Here is a 20000-nt window from a genome sequence, read left to right as displayed (position 1 = left end):
CAAAAATAGGGATAATTTCGAAAGGGAATAAAAATTTCTAAAATTTCTAAAATTTTTTTGCTGCCCTATGATTTATTAATGATAATAATAATAATAATAATAATAATAATAATAATATATATATATATATATATATATATATATATATATATATATATATATATGCCTGTATGTATGTATGTATTAAAGCTAAAAAAGATGTATGTAGAAATATATATGTATATTAAAAGTGAAATTACTTTTTTTGAAAGGGTTTATACTGAAGTTCGTAAACAGTTGTTGGTGCCGTTTCTCTTTCTTCACTCTTTCCGTCCAGTTCTTCTCGAAGTCGACCTTATTTAAGGTACTTGTGTTGGTCGGATGTGCCATGATTAGTTGGAGGACGACAGAGAGGGACAGACAGACAGTCAGATAAATAGATAGATAAACAAATCGATAAATAAACAGAGAGGGACAGACAGATAAATAGATAGATAGATAGATAGATAGATAAAGAAATCGATAAACAGAGAGGGACAGACAGTCAGACAGATAAATAGATAGATAAATAAATCAATAAACAGAGAGAGGGACAGACAGATAAACAGATAGATAAATAGACAGATAAACAGAGAGGGTGACAGACAGACAGATAGATTGATAGATAGATAGTGACAAAGGGGGAGAGAGAGGGAGATAGACAGACAGAAACAAAGAAATGCAGAGGAGCACAACGAAGTTTGATTACATGGTCGCCTAGCAACCAACAGCAGCAGGAGCCACCACCCCCCTGCATCCAGTCAGCTCGTCGCCCAGCACAACAAACGACAGCAGAACAACAGCAGCCGATGCGGATATTTGACACACACGAATCCCTTTAATTTCGAATTTGTTTGAGCTTTTAAACGCAAAAATAACACACAAATAATTAATCGATTAATTATACAAAGTATAAAACTTCGTCACTCGGAACGAATTCGTACAAATCATGCAAAGATAGTCTCTCACATAACCTCAGTTTCGTATTTGAATCACACACACACACACACACACACACACACACACAAATACAGCAACATCAATAGGATTATCAACAGTTTTTTTTTTAAAGCTATAAATATTTCTTCATTTATTTATCAATATTAATTTGGTTACCTGGTAGCAGACTTTTTCTGATAAGTATAGTATGTATAAACAGTTTTCTCTCTCTCTTTCTCTCTCTCTTGTTACACACACACACACATGGTGGTTGTCTGCTCCTTATGCAGAGTCTAACCACCTCTTGTACCTACTCCTTAGATCTATCATGGCTATCTGAGGTGGCTTTTAAAACCAGACAGTGTATTGAAAAGACACCCACATAGATTGCATGTCTTATTTGGACCACCAAGAGCTGCAGTTAAGTTCTGATCTTTGTGGATTAAAAGGGTTGCACAGATATATTGACAGAATAGTTGGTGGAGGTAGGTTTTTTTCATGGATCCTCAAATGAGATTTGAACCTGGCAAAAGAAAGACCTGATCTGTCATAAACTGTGCCCACAAAAAGGTCTCTGACGTTCAGCTTCTCGATTGTATAAATCTTTCTCTCGAGTCTTGCATCTCTCATCCTGGCATCCTCAAATGCTTTCACTCCACACTTTGGTTCACCATCCAGCTGGACCCGAAGCAAGGGTTTCTATGGCCTCTGGATCCATACCAAGTGACCTCATGGCAGTCCTTAAACCTCATTTTAGATTTACACACACACGCACACGCACAGTACCGCCTGACTGGCCTTGTAGGGTTTTCGAGCGAGATCGTTGCCAGTGCCCCTGGATTGGCTCTTGTGCGGGTGGCACATAAAAGACACCATTTCGAGCGTGGCCGTTTTCGTGCAGGTGACACGTAAAAGCACCCACTACACTCTCTGAGTGGTTGGCGTTAGGAAGGGCATCCAGCTGTAGAAACTCTGCCAAATTAGATTGGAGCCTGGTGTAGCCATCCGGTTGCACCAGTCCTCAGTCAAATCGTCCAGCCCATGCTAGCATGGAAAGCGGACGTTAAACGATGATGATGATGATGATGATGATGATATATATATATATATATATATATATAGTTTTAGAGAAAATAACCAAGTTTCAAGAACTCATCGATGAAAATCCACTATCACATATAGAAAAATTAATAATTAAAAGCACAATAAATAGTTTTTACCTGTAATTTTGGATTTTGTCCCTAATATTATTATATATATATATATATATATATATAAACAAGAAGAAAATTTTTGTTCTTCTTGTTTTCCCCCGATGGTAAGGAGGGGGATGAAGGCAGAAGTGGTAGGCAGACCTCAGTTTGTGTGGATGGATGGAGTGAGGAAAGCTTTGGTGGTTAAAGGTGTTGGAGTGAGAGAGACAAGAGAGTTTATAAATGACAGGAAAGCTTGGAGAGTGTTTGTGGACGGATGAGTGAATTTGGATGTTGCTCAAAAGGGTAAGGAACCAGCATGATGTGGCAGGGGTAAACCAGCATAGGCTGTCGGGCCCTGCTGCTGATATTGGGGGCTGCATTCTATGCCTTGACCCGACCGTAGAATGGGTCTTGCCCCTTTTAGCTGGGAAATGAATGGATTGCCTGGTGTGTGTCTTGTTGTGGCCACCCCCTCCTACAAAAAATGGGGAACAGTCCTGGCTATATGTATGTTTTCTCCCAATCTTGATAATTTCAATAATCCTCAACATCTACCAATGACTTTTGCATTATATGATTTGGATTAAACGAATAGAATACCTTGGATTATATAATCCCTAATGAGGATATAACTTCCTTGGATTAACTATATATATTGAGTTTGGAGACAGAGAGATCTAATAGATACAAATTAATTTATTAATTAATGAACGAATGTTAATTAATTAGGGAATTAATTTATATCCATTAAATCGTTCTGTTTTCAAACTCGATAATAATATTTGATATTTTATGATATTTTCTATAATATATTCATTGAAGAAATATCTCTTCAAAATATAATATATTAAATCAGTGTATCTGGGAAACCCAGAGTAACCCCCAAAACCGCCCCCCCCCCCATTATAATCCATCCATCCATCCATCCATCCATTTATCTATTTATCTATCTATCTATCTATCTGTCTATCTGTCTATCTATATCTATGTGTGTGTGTTTCTGTTTGTGTCTGTACTTCCCACTCCCCACTTGACTACCTGTGTTGGTTTGTTTACGTCCTCAAAACTTAGCGGGTCAGCAAAAGAGAACCATAGGCTGAGTACTTGACTTTAAAATAATCAAATAGTGGGGTCAATTTGTTCGACTGAACCCTTCATGTCGTTGCCCCAGTATGGCCACAGTCTAATGACCGAAACAAGTAAGAAAACATTACAAATATACATTTGCATGTAACCTTTAACTAAAGCGGCGTCAGTTAAACTGTAAGCAAGAATGATGGGTAACGTACAAAAATATCTTGGCTATTCTGAATGACGGAAATAGATGAATAAGCGTTTAAATAATAAGTTATTGTTATAGAAAAGATTATTGTTTTAAATTTCGGTTTTTATCTTTCAATACTAACTTTTATAGTCAACTTATTTTTGTTTAGTTTACTTATTAAAGCTAGCAATTTTTGGAAATGAGATTTTTTTTTATTTCGAAAATTAGAAAGAAAATTACGAATATTTGCTTGAGAGTTTACGGAGTAGAAATACATAAATGAAGATTTATATTTGTTCTGGCAAGAAATTAAATCTAACCTACAAGATGTAATGACGATAAATTCAAAAAGAAGAAAAAAAGGACGCAATTTCATGACTCGTTTTGTTTTAACGCATTAAATTTCGTTCCGTTAAAAGAGCCAAGATAGTTTTACATTCCCCATGTTTCTTATTTGAATGAAAGCCGTTTTCCCCTCACTTCACCTAAATTTAAAAAGAAATATTCTCCAACAGAAACGACCTAATTACAATTTAAAAACATTTGTTAATTATTGAAAACGGAATTTGATGTTTAAATACATTTTTTCTCCGTTTTTATTTCCTCGCCGATATTTTTTACCCGCTCCTTTCCCATGATGCTCCACTTCTGTCAGCCATATTGTCACTGTTTATTTTGAAAAATCTCCGACATTTCTCTCCAAACCTGAAATTCATTTCCCGGCCTTAAACCAGGCTAATCTACACCGTTGCCTCTCTACACACTTCCTCTACCTTCTGTGGTGAGTAAACATTCGATATTCAACCCGCTTCCTCCTCTAATTCCTCCGTAAACACCCCGAATCCCCTTCCAAACAGACGCCTGTCCTCATCTTCCACTTCTTGTCATCTCTTTCTCTCTTCCACGTCTCTTTTCTCCAGCATCTCTCCCGACATTATCACCCTCTTCTCTTCCACTAACCCTTATAAACCACCCGGTGTGGATCCGGACACTCAGACCCGTCAAACGTCTCCGTGTATCGGCGATTCCCTTCCTGGGGCCATCAACACACCTCCACAAACACGTCCCGATCCTTATAACCATCCGCTTAATGTTATCGCTAGTTTATTGTTTATCAGAGAGCATCTAGCACAAAGGGATCACAATCAGTGTATATATTTTATACACACGTATATATATATATATATATATATATTGTGTGTATATGTAATTATATATCTGACGAACACGACCCCCATCTCACTGCACCAACTCTCCTGCCTTACAGGTGGCTCCCTTCGTCCCTGGGGGCCACGAACACCCCTCCCCCCCCCCCCACACACACACCACAATAACACTTCACTCTTCGCTGTGGTTCGAAACGACTCTAAATTAAGCCATAAATCTCCTGAAACACTCTTTTAGATTCCTAGGTAAACAAGGCTATTAAATATGTTTCGTCTCTGGTTTACAGGAAGACGGAACCGATGTGGCTGGGGCTGATTTGATCCCAGGTTCTGCTAGTTTCCTTTCCACCACCATAAGGTTTATAGAGGGGCAGGGTGGGAAGAATGTCCTCCCCCCGAAAGACCTAGGGCTAAACGACATCTCCCCCTTTATCATTACCACATAAAGGGTCCTACATTTGGCGAAAGGAAAAGAATACGTACACCCGGTGTTTAGGGTTTTTGTTACCCCGAAAATGGGTGGTGTACCTATTCTTTACCTCCGCCCTGCATTTGACCCTTCTGCACTCACGTCCCCTATATTCCGTTTAGAAATGCATGAAGGTCTCTGAATCTCACCCACTGCTCCTATACATACATACATATATACACAACCGTCTGTGTATTATGCAAATGTATAATGAAAATGTATATGCGTGTGTATGTTTATATATATATATATATACCCACATATAGATAAATGCATGTGCATACAATAGAAACCAGTTATTGTAATCAGTTTGGGACGGAGACGTTTTGGTTAACAATAACCAGCTGATAGCATTAAGCGGAGGATATAGCGAAGATAAAGTATTGAGTATTTATTTCGGTGTCACTAATTTTGATGATAATATTAATAAAAAACCGTACGATGATAACATTACCTGTGATTACAATAAACGGTTTCTATCATTTATTTATAATGCAATATTTGTCTGTTTGTCGTCCACTTTTCACAGCTGCCAAAGAGAAGGCTGGGGGGGGGGGGGGTGAGACTTGTCAAACATGTTTAGACTTGTTTATTTCAAGGTGTTATTTTTTGATGACGGGTGGTGGTGGTGGTATCATGCATGGGTACTACAGCACCCCTTCCCCTCTCAGTTTTCACCTTTGTAAATGGAGAATTACTGTCCACCCCCCACGCCCACCTTCTATTTTTTTCTCCTGGAACAATAAATATTTGTAAAACACAAAAGTGATAACAGTATAATAATAATAATAATAATCCTTTCTACTAAAGGCACAAGGCTTGAAATTTGGGGGTGGAGTTAAGTCAATTACATTGACCTCAGTGTTCAACTGGTACTTAATTTATCGCCCCTGAAAGAATAAGAGGTAAGGTTGACCTTGGTGGAATTTGAACTCAGAATGTACAGACGGATGAAATGCCTCTCAACATTTTGTGTCCGGCTAATGATTAATAATAATAATAATGTTTCTAATTCCGGCATAAGAGTCGAGTGGTTTTGAGGGGAAGGGGTTAGTTGATTGCATTGACCCCAGTTTTGGGGAAACTATATATATATATATATATATATATCTGTGTGTGTGTTTTTTGTGTCTGTAGTTTGTCCTCCACTGTTGCTTGACAACTGATCCTGGTGTTTTTATCTCCCTGTAACTTAGCAGTTTGGTAGAAGAAATTAATAAGTGCTTGGCTTTAAGAAAATAAGTTCTGGGGTCAATTTGTTTGACTAAAATTCTTCAAAGTGGTGCCCCAGCATGGCCACAATCTAATGAATGAAATAAGTTATATACATTATTATGTGTTCTTTCCTAGTTTGAGGATTTGAATTTTCAGTGATTTGGCTACTATTTCTAGCATGTTGAGCTACTGCATGGAGGAGGAGGCACCCTCCTGCAGTGACACGCTTGCTTTGAACCCACAAACACTGGGCAATGAACTGATGTTACTACATTTTAGGGTCCCAGCTGTCTTTTGTTTACATCCTTATTCTTTGTGGTCCCTTTGTTTCTCAGCTAGGAAGTAGTCCCTTTTCCTCCTCCCTTTGTCTCTCAAATCTGCTTTCTTCACTGGATCCTTCCTTCTTTTACTTTTGGCCCCAGTTTTTTTCTTTGCTTTGTGTAGACTTATTTAACCTTAGGTCAGTCCTGATCCAAAAGATTTATGATCAAAGACGCCCCAGTCATGACCATCCCATCTTTTATTCAGACATAAGTGTATCTAGGACTATATTATCTAATGTGCACCTCCTTGTTGTTTAGCCCTAGGTCAGTCCTGATCTAACAAACCTATGATGAAAGATTTTCCAGCCATGACCATCTCATCTTTTGTTAAAATCTTGGACTCCTTGATCTTTATCTGGTCACATGACTACATTAAGGCCCAGTGTGTTGATGTCTGATCATGTGGAATCGTGCATGACTTTGCACTTGGGGTGTTGAAGGGTCCAATGCTGTTTCTTACCACTGCACTGTCTGAATCCTTGTAGTGACCACCACCACTGACATGGAAAAATATCACTGTGATGAACACCCAGGTTGTTCCACTCAGTCCCAACACCTGGCATATTATCACCACCGCTACTACTGATGCTCTGAGTCTTCTCTCTAATCTGTGAGGATTATCTTAATCTGGGCCTCTATTGTTCTCAGCTACTTTCACTTTCTTTATCCCCGCCCCCTTTTAAGGTATTTATTGTTATTAGGGGTTGTGAGTTGTTGGCAAACAACTGTAGAGATCCTATCAGAGTTTTTGGGGTCATAAAAATATCGAGTAGTGGGGAGTTGGGGGTATATAGGGCTGTGGTGTTTTACTCAAAACATCAAACTTAACCCCTCAATATAGTGTGGCACTGACTCCAACCCCCTAATTACTAATTAACAATTAGACTAATCACATATTTCTTATATTAGTTGGAAGCTCACAACATACGAGGTCAATGCAAATAAGGATCAAACCACTTGGTAACATCCTAACCCCTTTAAAGCTTAGCTTTAGCTTTAAAGGCAATAGCTGTATTGTGGTGGGGTTATTATTTTAAACCCTTTTGTTAGCATATTTCTGCTGAAATATGATCCCCTTCTTTTAATTAATTTTGAAGAAATGAGTAAATTCATGTGTGTGTGTCTTTGTCCCCAATCACCACTTGACAACCAGTGTTGGTGTGTTTACGTCCCTGTTACTAAGTGGTTCACTAAAAGAAGCCAATAAAATAAGTACCAGGCTCAAAAGTAATAAATTCTGGGGTCAATTTGTTTGGTTAAAATTCTTCAAGGTGGTGCCCCAGCATGGCCGCAAACAAGTTAAAGATGAAAGAAAAGTTGTGTGTGTGTGTATATATATTTATTTATATATATATATACTTTTTTTTTTTCCAGTGTTTATTTCAAGTGCCGGTGCCCTTAAAGACCCAGAATATGGACCCTGAATATGAGAAACGTCTTTTACGACAACAAAATGGACAGAACTCACCGTATTCATCAGTAAGTATCACAATTCTTATTACAGTGTGTGTATATATATGTATATATATATATATATATATATATATATATATATATATATATAGTTAGGTATTGAAAGCCTGCATAAATATGTTGTCTCAGGGGTAGGAAAGGTATGTATAATATATATTGCATCGTATTAGAAATGTGTGTATGCTAAGTAATATCAGGAGTGTGTATAATAATAGATAGTGTTAGAGATGCATATAATACATGGTGTTAGAAGCGTTTATAATACATGGGGTTATAAATTGTATATAATATTAGGAGTGTGTATAATGTTATGATGTTGCAGTGTCCTGTCTCACCTTTTTATTAAGAAAAATTCAATAATGTAATAAAGTTTTACTTTTTAGAATTTTTTATATTCTATGAGGAGTAACCAGAAACGTTCTCTGTGGTGGGCACAAGAGGCATCAGATGTGGTGTGCAAGAGAGACGACTGCACTGGTATGGTCATGTGATGCGTATAGATGAGGACAGCTGTGTAAAGAAGTGTCACACCCTAACAGTGGAGGGAACCTGTGGAAGAGGTAGACCCAGGAAAACATGGGACGAGGATCTTCGAACTTTGGGCGTCACAGAGGCAATGACTAGTGACTGAGACCTTTGGCGATAGGCTGTGCTTGAGAAGACCCGTCAAGCCAAGTGAAATCGTAGTTGTGGCTGATGCTGGTGGCACATAACTGGCACCTGTGCCAGTGGCACGTAAAAAGCTCCTTTTGAGCATTGGGCCTCATGGAGGCAAAGCGGCTGATGTCGGTGGCAAGTGAAAAGCTCCTTTCGAGTGTTGGGCCTCACGGAGTCAATGACAGACCTTTGGCATTATGTTGTGCTGGGAAGAAGACCCATCAAGCCAAGTAAAATCACAGTTGTGGAAGATATTGGTGTCACACAAATGGCACACTTTTTGGTGGCACATAAGAGCACCCACTACACTCTCGGAGTGGTTGGTGTCAGGAAGGGCATCCAGCTGTCGAAACCCTGCCAGACCAGGCTGGAGTCTGGTGCAGCCGCCTGGCTTGTCAGCCCTGGTTAAACTGTCCAACCCATGCCAGCATGGACAATGGATGTTAGGGCTGTGGAGTCGGAGTCAGAAACAATTAAGGGGCAACTGGAGTTGGAGTCGTTAAAACTATACCGACTCTGACTCGCAATACCTTTATTCTTTAATATAAACCAGTTGTAACATAGGGGCCGACTCAGAGTCCAAGCATGGCCTTATGAGATATGTAAACCACAATCACTTAATTACATAAAGAGGAGTCGGAGTCTAAGTTTTTTGGTTTGATTCCACAGCCCTGATGATGATGATGATGATGATGACATAAACATGTGTACAGACACATATGCACATTTGTATATACGTGCATAGCTTAATGATGATATGAATATATATACCTTGATGATGTGTGTGTGTGTCTTATTTGACCCCTCTCTATCCAAGCCCATATTTCCTCTTCCTCTCTTTCTTCCAGCCAATTCCAGGAAGCAGTCCGGCAGCTTCACCAAGCAAAGAGAAATATGGAGACCGTTTCATTCCCAGCCGAGCCGGTTCCAACTGGATTGTTAACTTCAATATGATTCAGGTGAACACTTATTGTCGTTGCTTTATTATTTAACCCTAACCCCTACACTGCACTACTACTTGTATGTAGTTAACCCTGCAATTGCCTGAGTGTGTGTAGTTGACCCTGCCATATTTGTTGCGTGTGTGTGTATGGTCCCTTCTGGAAAGAAATCAAAACAATAAAACTGATGTTGCCGTTGTAGGACAGTCCTCCGTCTCTCAACCAAACCCGCAAAGCCAAAGAATCGAACCCCGATGGCGGTAAAGACGGTCTTGCCTACACTTGTCTCTTGAAGAACGAACTTCTCTCGGCTGGGATTGAAGATATCAAGGTTGGTTGCTTTCTTTGTTCAGTCATTGTTGAACGTCATCATCATCACCATCATCATCACCATCACCATCACCATCATCATCATCATCATCATAGAAGTGAGTAATGCCTTTTGTTTCCAATCTTCCATAAAAGAAAAAAAAAGGTTCAGCCCTGGTGAAATATTACCTTGGTTGGAAACCGATGAAGGTTGGAAGCAGGAAAGGCACCCAGCTGTAGTAAAATCTGCTTCAGTAAATTACATCTGGCCCATTCCATAATTATTATTATCAATAATAATGATAATAATATTAATAATGTTTGTCTCTTGTTTCAGGACCAACAACCTGACGACCGACGAATTCTTGTTCCCAAGGAGAGTCGTAACTTGTTTAAGGTAATTGCACCTGGAATAACTTCTGATAGAAATAGCAGTTAAATTGCATTCTACTTTCTTGTAAATGAAGGGCACATTAGATAATGTAGTCTTAGATACACTATGTCTGAATAAAACATGGGTGGAACGTCTTTGATCATACGTCTTTTGGATCTAAACTGACCTGGGGTTAAACAACCCCCCCCCCCCACCTCCCCCCTATTATGTCTTGAGTGATGTCCTCTTTTTTTTCTACATTGCAGTATTATGTTCCCCGCCGCAGCCCCGATGCTGCAGATTCATCCCCTTATTCTCTGTCTCCTGTCGGAAGTAAAAGTCAAAAGCTGCTGCGTTCACCTAGGAAGGTAAGTCCAACGCTGTGTCATTTACAGCTTGATCCTACACGTGCGTGAATATTGTGTGTGTGTGCGTGTGTATGTATATATATATATTTATATACACACACACACACACATGCTTATTGTATGCAAATATCTAGTTTTATATACACACATGTCAATTGTAATAATGAAGTGAAACCAAAACGTGATATTTTGAAATCATTTTTCTTCGGTTAAAACATTCCAAAATTCTCTCTCTCTCCCCCAACAGGCCATGAGAAAGATATCAAAAATTCCCTTCAAGGTTCTTGATGCCCCAGAACTCCAAGATGATTTCTATTTGAATTTAGTTGATTGGTCATCACAGAATGTTCTTAGTGTTGGTTTGGGCACTTGTGTTTATTTATGGAGTGCGTGTACTAGCCAGGTAAGTGACCCTTTTACGTATGTGTATATGTGTGTATATATATATATATATATATATAAGGTGTGCACAACACAGTTTATTAAAAAATATAAGAGAAAATAGTTAAACAAGAGTTTTCAGGTGCAGTAGGGAAATGGGCAAATGCTGCTGCTACTTATTATTATTATTATTATTAAGACATTTTGTTTGTTTTTATGTTCTTAGTTCAAATTCCATCAAGGTTGACTTTGACTTTAGTCAATCTAAATGACTAAAGGTTAAATTCCAGGCATTGTGTCTATTGTAGAATGGATATTTATTATTATTATTATTATTATTATTATTATTATAATTAAAATGGTGAGCTGACGGAATCGTTAGCATGCTGGGTGAAATGCTTAGCAGTATTTCATCTGTCTTCACATTCTGGATTCAGATGCCACTGGGGTTGACTTTGACTTTCGTCCTTTCAGGTTCAATAAATTAAGTACCAGTTATGTACTGGTGTCATTCTGGATTCTGGATAAGAGGTTTGGTACCTGTACAAGCATACTCCAGAAAAGGCCTCAGAAAAATGCTAAAGCCACCGTACTCTGAAACACATCAATGCAAATAGACCGTGAGATCAGGCTAACCAACCAGATATTGTTGTCAGGGACCACTGGAGAAAATTGCTTCCTAATCGTCATTTCTGTTGTACGTAGAAAATATATCGGAAAATGTATGCTGCTAATAATAATAATAATAATAATAATAGTAATAATAATAATAATAATAATAATTCTTTCTACTGGAAGCACAAAGCCTCAAATTTGGGGGAAGGGATTAAGCTGATTACATCAACCCCAGTGTGTAACTGGTACTTATTTAATCAACCCCAAAAGGATGAAAGGCAAAGTCGACCCCAGTAGAATAATGATAATGATGATAATAATAATGATAATAATGATAGTGAGTGTGAAGTGTTTGTTGTTTTTGTAGGTGACCCGACTTTGTGACCTGGCTTCTGATGGAGATTCTGTAACAGCTGTATCTTGGGCTGAAAGGGTGAGTTTCAGCAGCAGCAGCCACACTGCCATTCTGAATATCATCATCATCATCACCACTATCATCCTCCTCTTCTGCCTCTGCCTACTCACCATTATTCTCATCATTCTCTTTCCCCTCCTCTGCCCCTTCTGCCTCTCCTCTTGCTCCTCCCCTTCCTCCCCTCTCTTTCTCTTCCTAATCATCACTACCACCTCCACCACCACCTGGTCCTTCTCTTGTTATGTGTGTGTCCCCGTCCGCCCCCGTCCGTCCCTGCTTCACCCAGATCTCTCAGTGTGTTTTTCTGTTTCTGTTGTAGGGTCATCTGGTTGCCGTGGGAACCCACAAAGGTTATGTCCAGATTTGGGATGTAACTGCGAACAAGAAAATCAACACACTGGAAGGTCACACAGCTCGCGTTGGTAAGTGGAAGGGTTTGAGTTCAATACTTACCGGGGTCAGGGGGTGGGTTAGTGAGTCTGCTAGAAATAGCAGCCAGATGTCCATCAAACCACATGCTACAGCGTTACCATATCTGTGTCAACACCACACCACACTACACCACTGCCACGACAATAAGAAAGAATGCGGACACATCAGATTATGTAGTCGTAGATACACTGTGCCTGTTTTTGTTTCGTTTCAGGAGCACTGGCTTGGAACGCTGATATATTGTCTTCGGGCAGTAGAGACCGTCTGATCCTTCAAAGAGATATACGCACCCCTTCTTTAGCCCCAGAGAGAAAGTTGACTGGACACAGGCAAGAGGTAACTATTTAGGGTCTTCAGTACCCCTACTGCATTCATCTCACTCCCTGTCTCTCTATCCACCTGGATCCCCTTTTCCTCTCTTATTCACCTTCATCACACATCAGCCATTTTGCCTTCGTGAGGCCCATATTATTAAAAGTAGGGGTTAAGAATGGTGTGGGCTGTTTACTCTTTTACTTGTTTCAGTCATTTGACTGCGGCCATGCTGGAGCACCGCCTTTAGTCGAGCAAATCGACCCCAGGACTTATTCTTTGGAAGCCTAGTACTTATTCTATCGGATCTCTTTTGCCGAACCACTAAGTTATGCGGACGTAAACACACCAGCATCGGTTGTCAAGCGATGCTGGGGGGACAAACATAGACACACAAACATGTACACACACACACACACAGAGTCTTTCTAACCAACTAAACTAACTGCTGTTTTTCTATTTTCCCAGGTCTGTGGTCTCAAGTGGTCCCCTGACCACCAACACCTGGCCTCAGGTGGCAACGATAACAAACTGTTTGTATGGAATGTGACCAGTGTGAGCCCCGTGCAGACCTACACGGAACACCTAGCGGCCGTTAAGGCCATAGCCTGGTCCCCACACCAACATGGTCTGCTGGCCAGTGGCGGAGGCACAGCGGACCGCTGTATGAGATTCTGGAACACCCTCACTGGTCAGCCGCTACAGTGTGTCGACACCGGATCACAAGTCTGTAACTTAGCTTGGTCCAAACATTCTAATGAGTTGGTAAGTTCGTTTTATTAAACAACCATTTTAATTACTACCTTTGTTACTATCATCATCATCATCAAAGTTATGATCTTCTACATCACCCCACACACTCCCATCACCACCACAGCCACATTGTACATCAACTACTACCACACCATTACTGCCATATTACCACTACCACCACCACCACTACTACTACTACTACTGCACCACCACTACACATGCGCATATATACATAGACATATACACAAACACAACTATACACTACACATACACATATATAAACATAAACACATACATATATACATAAACACATGTACATATGCATATATATAAACGCTAATAGTGCCAATAGGAATGACACTATGGCTGCTACCACAACACAGCTCACCATCCTCACCATCACCACCACCACTACTACTCTACCCCAACCACAGCACACCACCACTACTACTACCACCCCACAATGCACCATGACGACCACCACCACTGTCACTATTATTAACTTGTCTGTTGTTATATTTCTCTCTTTCTGCAGGTCAGCACCCATGGCTACTCCCAGAACCAGATTTTAGTGTGGAAATACCCAGGTCTTGTCCAGATAGCAAAACTTACCGGTCATTCCTACAGGGTCCTTTATTTGGTAAGTGTGTTGGGGTTAAGGAACCACCCCTGGTTCAGTACAGTCGTATTGGGTATGGGGGTAGCCCCATTCCCTGTTACAGTCCAGCAGCCCTTACTTAGCTGCAAGTGAGTATGGCAACTGTTTTTGACTGGTCACCATGGTGAGTGGGGTGGGTGGGTGGGAACTGTGGGTATAGGGTTGTGTACCCCTTTTCTGCCCCCTAACCCCATGTGCATGTAGTGGCGATGGGTGGAGTGTTTAATAAATGGATGGATGTTAACGTGGCCCATGTAGTGATCCCTCCCCCCACGACCACCCTCTCCCAACCGTTTGTTTTCTCTGTTGTTTCTAACTGTCCCTTTCATCATTGCAGGCAATGTCCCCTGATGGTGAAGCCATCGTCACAGGTGCCGGTGATGAAACACTCAGATTTTGGAATGTTTTCAGTAAAACACGTTCAACAAAGGTGAGAAACTAACAAACCACTTTGATAATTCTCTACAAAGCCATTTCGTTATTTGTTTTGATGTCTGTTTGTTTGTCCAGGGACGAACAGACAATTAATTGTGAGCCAGGGTTTACAGCTAGGTGCTTTTCCTGTCACCAACCCTCACCTGTTTTTCAGGGGAGAAAGTTTTATATTCTACAGGTGTTTGAAAACATTTAGATTATCTCTCTCACTCACACTCTCTCTCTCTGTTGCTCTCTCTCTATATATATATATGTATGTGTGTGTATGTATATATATATATATATATATATATATATATATATATATATATATGTGTGTGTATGTATCTATGCCTGCCTGTTGGTGTCTCTCGGTCTGTCTGTGTCTCTCTCTCAAACCACTTCAGAAAATCAAATGGTGTACCTCTCAGGGCTTGCTGGCCATGTGTTCGTGTGTGTGTGTATGCTGAGATTCCATGAGTTTTCTTGTCGCTGGTTCCTTGTTGATCTTAAGAATGGCTCACTCTGTGTTTTCTTAGACACCTGCAATAACAAAAGAATGCCTTACCTGAAGAACACAAGTGAAGGGAGAGCATCCTGCAGTAAAATCCTGGCTCAAATCCATTCCCTGGCCAACATTTGCGAGCAGGGGCAATGCTGTTGTTTAAGCTTTTAGCATTCGGATTATCCTGTTTGTTCCACGCTTCAGCAACTCTGAGTGTGAAGAAATGTTTCCAAAAGTCATGGAAGCAGTTTTTTTGATTCTGTAGGCATTGCCACGTCTGTTAGACCCAGAAAACTCCAAAAGGGGCTCAAGGTGTTGGTTGGCACACAAGGGTTACTAATTTTGTGGCTGTTCCTGTCCTTGTCTTTTGTTTTTCTCTAAATTTGATCTGTATATACCCCCGTCCCCCATCCAATATATACACACCATTATAAACGCATTTTTTTTTTCTTTACTTTTGCAGGAATCTAAATCAGTGTTGAATTTATTCACCCGTATCAGATGATGTCTGCCCCACCAACGGCCCCTGCAGCTTCACCACCACCACCACCACCATCATTCTGCTGCTGCTGCTGCTCTCATTGTTACTGTGGTTACTACAATGTTCAGTTTCCTAGCAACGGACAGTCTGAAAGCTCCTCCCCCTCTTCCCCCCTCATCCAACTGACTGTTTTATTTATTGTGCAAAGAGGGTGACAGTAGTGGGGGTCTGTTGCCATGGATACTCTGTCTCTGTCTGTCTGTCTGTTTGCTGCAGCATCTTCATCATCATCATCATCATCGTCATTTGCCTGTTCTCCATCCCACCCACCCTCCTGTTTCCCCTGACAAACATCCAGATATACGTGTGTGTGTGTGTGTGTGCATGTATGTGTTTACACACACACACACATGTACACGTACACTATTTATAAGAATTTCAGGGGTTTTGGCATTAGTACTGGGGTGACACCATTGGCTCCCTCACCCATACACACACACACACACACACACAGTTGGATTATATACATGTATACACACATACACACACACACACACACAAGCACATGACTAGCACTTTTGTTTATATATATTAACATATATATTTATATACTCGCATGTAATTCTGTTATATACACACACACAAACACACATTAATGCATACACACACGCACACATACACACACACATACGTACACACACACAGACGTACACACACACACACATACAGCCAGTGTCCCACAAGTCTCTCAGTATTGGTTTTGGTAAATTTTTATTTGCTGTTTTACTTGTGGGGGGACCAGTGCCACGTGTTTGTGTGTGTGTGTAGATACCTATTTATATACACCCACTCACACATGTAGAGTGACAAAAAAAACAAAAAAATCTACCACAAAATGCTAAGCCAACATATCACACCCCTCCCTCCTTCATTCTCCTCCTCCTCCTCATCATCATCATCACTATCATCATCTTGATGTCTGTGTGTCCAGCAAAGGTCGGTGCAGTTGTACCCGGGAGAAGGGTCATCTCCCCCCTCCCTCCTCTACTGTACTATATCAAGAAAATGTAAATTAATAATTAATAATTAAATACATCAAATGTTGTTAACGACTTTCTTTTTTTTCATTGAGTCCTGGTGGCTCCCTCTGGGGTCCTACAAGATTTGTTGTTGTTTTAGCCCTGGGTCAGTCCTGATCCAGACAAACCTATGATCAAAGGCGTTCCAGCCATGACCATCCCACAATGTACCTAGGACTACATTTGTTTATGTATCTTTCAAGACAGTATTGTATTATCTTAGGGAAATTTGGATGTTATTTCTAGCCTCTTGAGTGGTCACATTGTTAATAAAGGTGTAGGAATGGCATACTTTAGAGTGTATAACCACTTTGGTGGTATGACCAATGTTATTTATTGACAACCTCAGTCTTCTGCCTCTCGTTAGTTTATAATCCAATTTCCTAAAGTTGAGTTAATTAATAACATCAAGAAATTCATGTATTTAATGTAATCAATGTTGGAAGGTGTTATAAGTCCTTCCTGCCTGGTTTATAAGACAAAAGAAGTAGATACCCACATCATTAACAAATTGTTGATTGATAACAAAAACATAAAAACAAACAAACAAACAAACTCTAGAATCTTTAATTTAATCGTTTAACATGCAGATTATTCTGTCAAAATTAATGATTATTTATTTATTCACATTGTTTTCAATTAATCCTAAATTATGTTGCAGCTTTGAGATTTCAGTGATGAGATTAATTTTAGAATGAAATTTGTAGGATAAGTGTGAGAGGCTGGATCTGGCCAGTTTGAACATTAAACAGAATATTTTGGCTGGATTAAATGCTTAAAAGTTAATCAATGATGAAGCAAAAGTCTCCATCCATGGAATTTAACATCGAAGACAGAGAGGAAGGATTAATCTCAGAAAACCCTTTTGTAACCCTGAAAGACCATAAAGATTATTTTACCGAAGACCTTAGTTGCAGATTAAATAATCCTACAAAAAGTGAAATAGACATGATCAGCAAATCTGTCCTAAATATTATCATACAACACATCAAGACCTCCTCAAACTTCACCCAATCAATGTGTTGCAGCCCAACCTTTGAATTGTTTGAAAAACAAAATTCACAATAAACCCAAATGCAGTTTGAACCCTTGATCTCCAAACATCTCCTTCGGGCATTCCAGTTCAGTAGAATGCACATAATTGTTACTAATACTAACAGAGTTGTTATAATGAATTCAAAGAAATCATTCCTTTTTCATTATATATACATATATATATTAAAGAAGAAATGCTAATTATTAACAACAAACTGGTCATCTTCACTTCTTACAGCCGTTTCAATTAATACTCAATAATTTGATTACAAATTTGTACATTGAATTTATATTTATGTGACATGAGTATAATTTAACCAGAGAAAGAAAGATGTACCTTTGAATGTTATATGTGGGCCTGGGCCTATCAATTCATTTCAGCAGACTGTATATATGTACAAATGAATAATGACAGACGATGGATAGTTGTCAGCTCATTACAGCCGTTTCTCACGCATTTTTTAAATAGAAGAATGAGAAGATTACTTCATTACAAAAAACTGGTATCTTATCTTATGTATATATATCGGCACATTAGGCAAGTGTCTTCTACTATAGCCTCGCGCAAGCCATAGCCATGTGAGTGGATTTGGTAGACGGAAACTGAAAGAAGCCCGTCGTATATGTATATATCTGTATGTGTGTGTCTGCGTTTGTCCCACTTCAATCGCTTGACAGCCGATGTTAGTGTGTTTACGTTCCTGCAAATTAGCAGTTCGGCAAAAGAGACTGACAGTTTTAAGCATACAAAGAATAAACCCTGGGGTCGATTTGTTCCACTAAAGGCGGTGCTCCAGCATGGCCTCAGTCAAATGACTGAAACAAGTAAAAGAGTAAAAGTATATATATATATAAAACATGAAGATACACACTTAGGCAGACATATATACACGCTGACAGATACATGTGTTTGTGTGTAGATTTACAATATACATACGCACACACAAACAGAACAAAATATTACGAAATAAAGTAAAAAATTAATAGAGTTGAGGATCGGGATGGGGGTCGGGGGTTCCAAGATAGAAAGATAGATTTACAGATGGTGGGGGAGGGGTGGATGGTTGCTAAAACAATGAGGGAGGGAGGAGGTGGTAGGATGGAGAATTTGACGGGTGATGGGTGGTCTGTCAGAGATCTGCTGCTGTTGTTGTCGTAACGACTGCTCCCTGAGGCTGATAACAACACTGACATTCCACTGGGTGACCCAGTTTATACGCATACATATACACACATGCGTATATGCATAAATATATATATATATATGACTGAAACAAGTAAAAGAATATGTATATATGTATACATATATATGCAAACTGCACACACACACACACATATATATATATATATATATATATATATATATATATATATACATACATACACGTGTACACGCATATCTATCTTTCTACATACATATACATGTATGTATATTTATATATATACATATATGTATGTATATATATGTATATATATATATATATATATATATATATATGTATGTATATACATACACATTACCCATACTTATATACATTTATACGTATATAATATTTATATATGTATGTATGCATGTACATATATAGAAACATATCCCTACACATATATATATGTGTATATATGTGTGTGTATATATATATATATATATACATAAATATGCATGCAGACACACGCACACACACGTATACATCTAAACACATGTACCCCCCCCCCCCTCGCTAATTTGTCAGTTATGCCTTATTAGCAGCAGCAGCAGCAGTGGGGGTGGAGGAGGTGGATGTAGTGGCGGCGTTGTTGTGTAACCGGAAGTAGTATCCATATCGACAAATCTTGCATGATTGCACCAATTCCTACACCTCCCCCCCCCCCCCCTCTTTCCTCACTTCTTCCTCCGCCAAAGGTTTTTATGTGACGGAACCCACTTTAAGGAATGCCAGCATCCGGTTCTTATTGACCCACCTCCATTCCCACCTGTCCCCTCTACAGCCACCCTGCTGCCGTCTCCCGCCGCCCACCCACGGGACTGTCTGGTTACCCGCTTCTTTCGGCTGCCACCCACGCTACGCCTGGCCGATATTGGAATATTGATAAATGTAGATATGTGTATAGATGTATACGTGTGTGTGTGTGTATGCATGTATGTATGCGTGTATATATGCGTGTATGTATGTGATGCATGTACATATGTATGCGTGTGTGTGTATGTATG

General features: G+C 39.5%; 2 protein-coding genes across 3 annotated transcripts in view; one reads left to right on the top strand and one right to left on the bottom strand.

Moving 5' to 3' along the window:
• LOC106869097 (cilia- and flagella-associated protein 144) overlaps positions 1-727 on the bottom strand; it is a 13391-nt gene extending 12664 nt beyond the window's left edge. Inside the window, exon 1 of the mRNA XM_014914629.3 lies at positions 240-727. Within this exon, the coding sequence (XP_014770115.1) occupies positions 240-369 (130 nt within the window). The 5' untranslated portion in view covers positions 370-727. The remainder of the gene's footprint in view (positions 1-239) is intronic.
• A 44-nt stretch (positions 728-771) lies between these two features.
• Positions 772-16781, top strand: LOC106869096 (fizzy-related protein homolog). Of its 2 annotated transcripts, none has more exons than XM_089344372.1 (14): positions 772-1163; positions 7965-8069; positions 9569-9679; positions 9864-9992; positions 10308-10367; positions 10610-10711; positions 10959-11114; positions 12075-12140; positions 12442-12544; positions 12769-12890; positions 13335-13631; positions 14155-14259; positions 14615-14707; positions 15660-16781. In XM_089344372.1, the coding sequence occupies exons 2-14, from the start codon at positions 8004-8006 to the stop codon at positions 15699-15701; spliced, it is 1452 nt and encodes a 483-aa protein (XP_089200498.1). In that variant the 5' UTR covers positions 772-1163; positions 7965-8003; the 3' UTR covers positions 15702-16781. The 2 variants fall into 2 exon arrangements, with proteins under 2 accessions (XP_089200498.1, XP_089200497.1); XM_089344371.1 differs by lacking the exon at positions 772-1163 and adding an exon at positions 4062-4198.
• The last annotated feature ends 3219 nt before the right edge of the window (positions 16782-20000 follow it).

The sequence above is a fragment of the Octopus bimaculoides genome, chromosome 28 (assembly GCF_046866305.1).
Source record: "Octopus bimaculoides isolate indiv1 chromosome 28, ASM4686630v1, whole genome shotgun sequence".
Lineage (NCBI taxonomy): Eukaryota > Metazoa > Mollusca > Cephalopoda > Octopoda > Octopodidae > Octopus > Octopus bimaculoides.
Note: the sequence above shows the minus strand (reverse complement) of the source record. Positions and strands in the feature narration are given on the sequence as shown.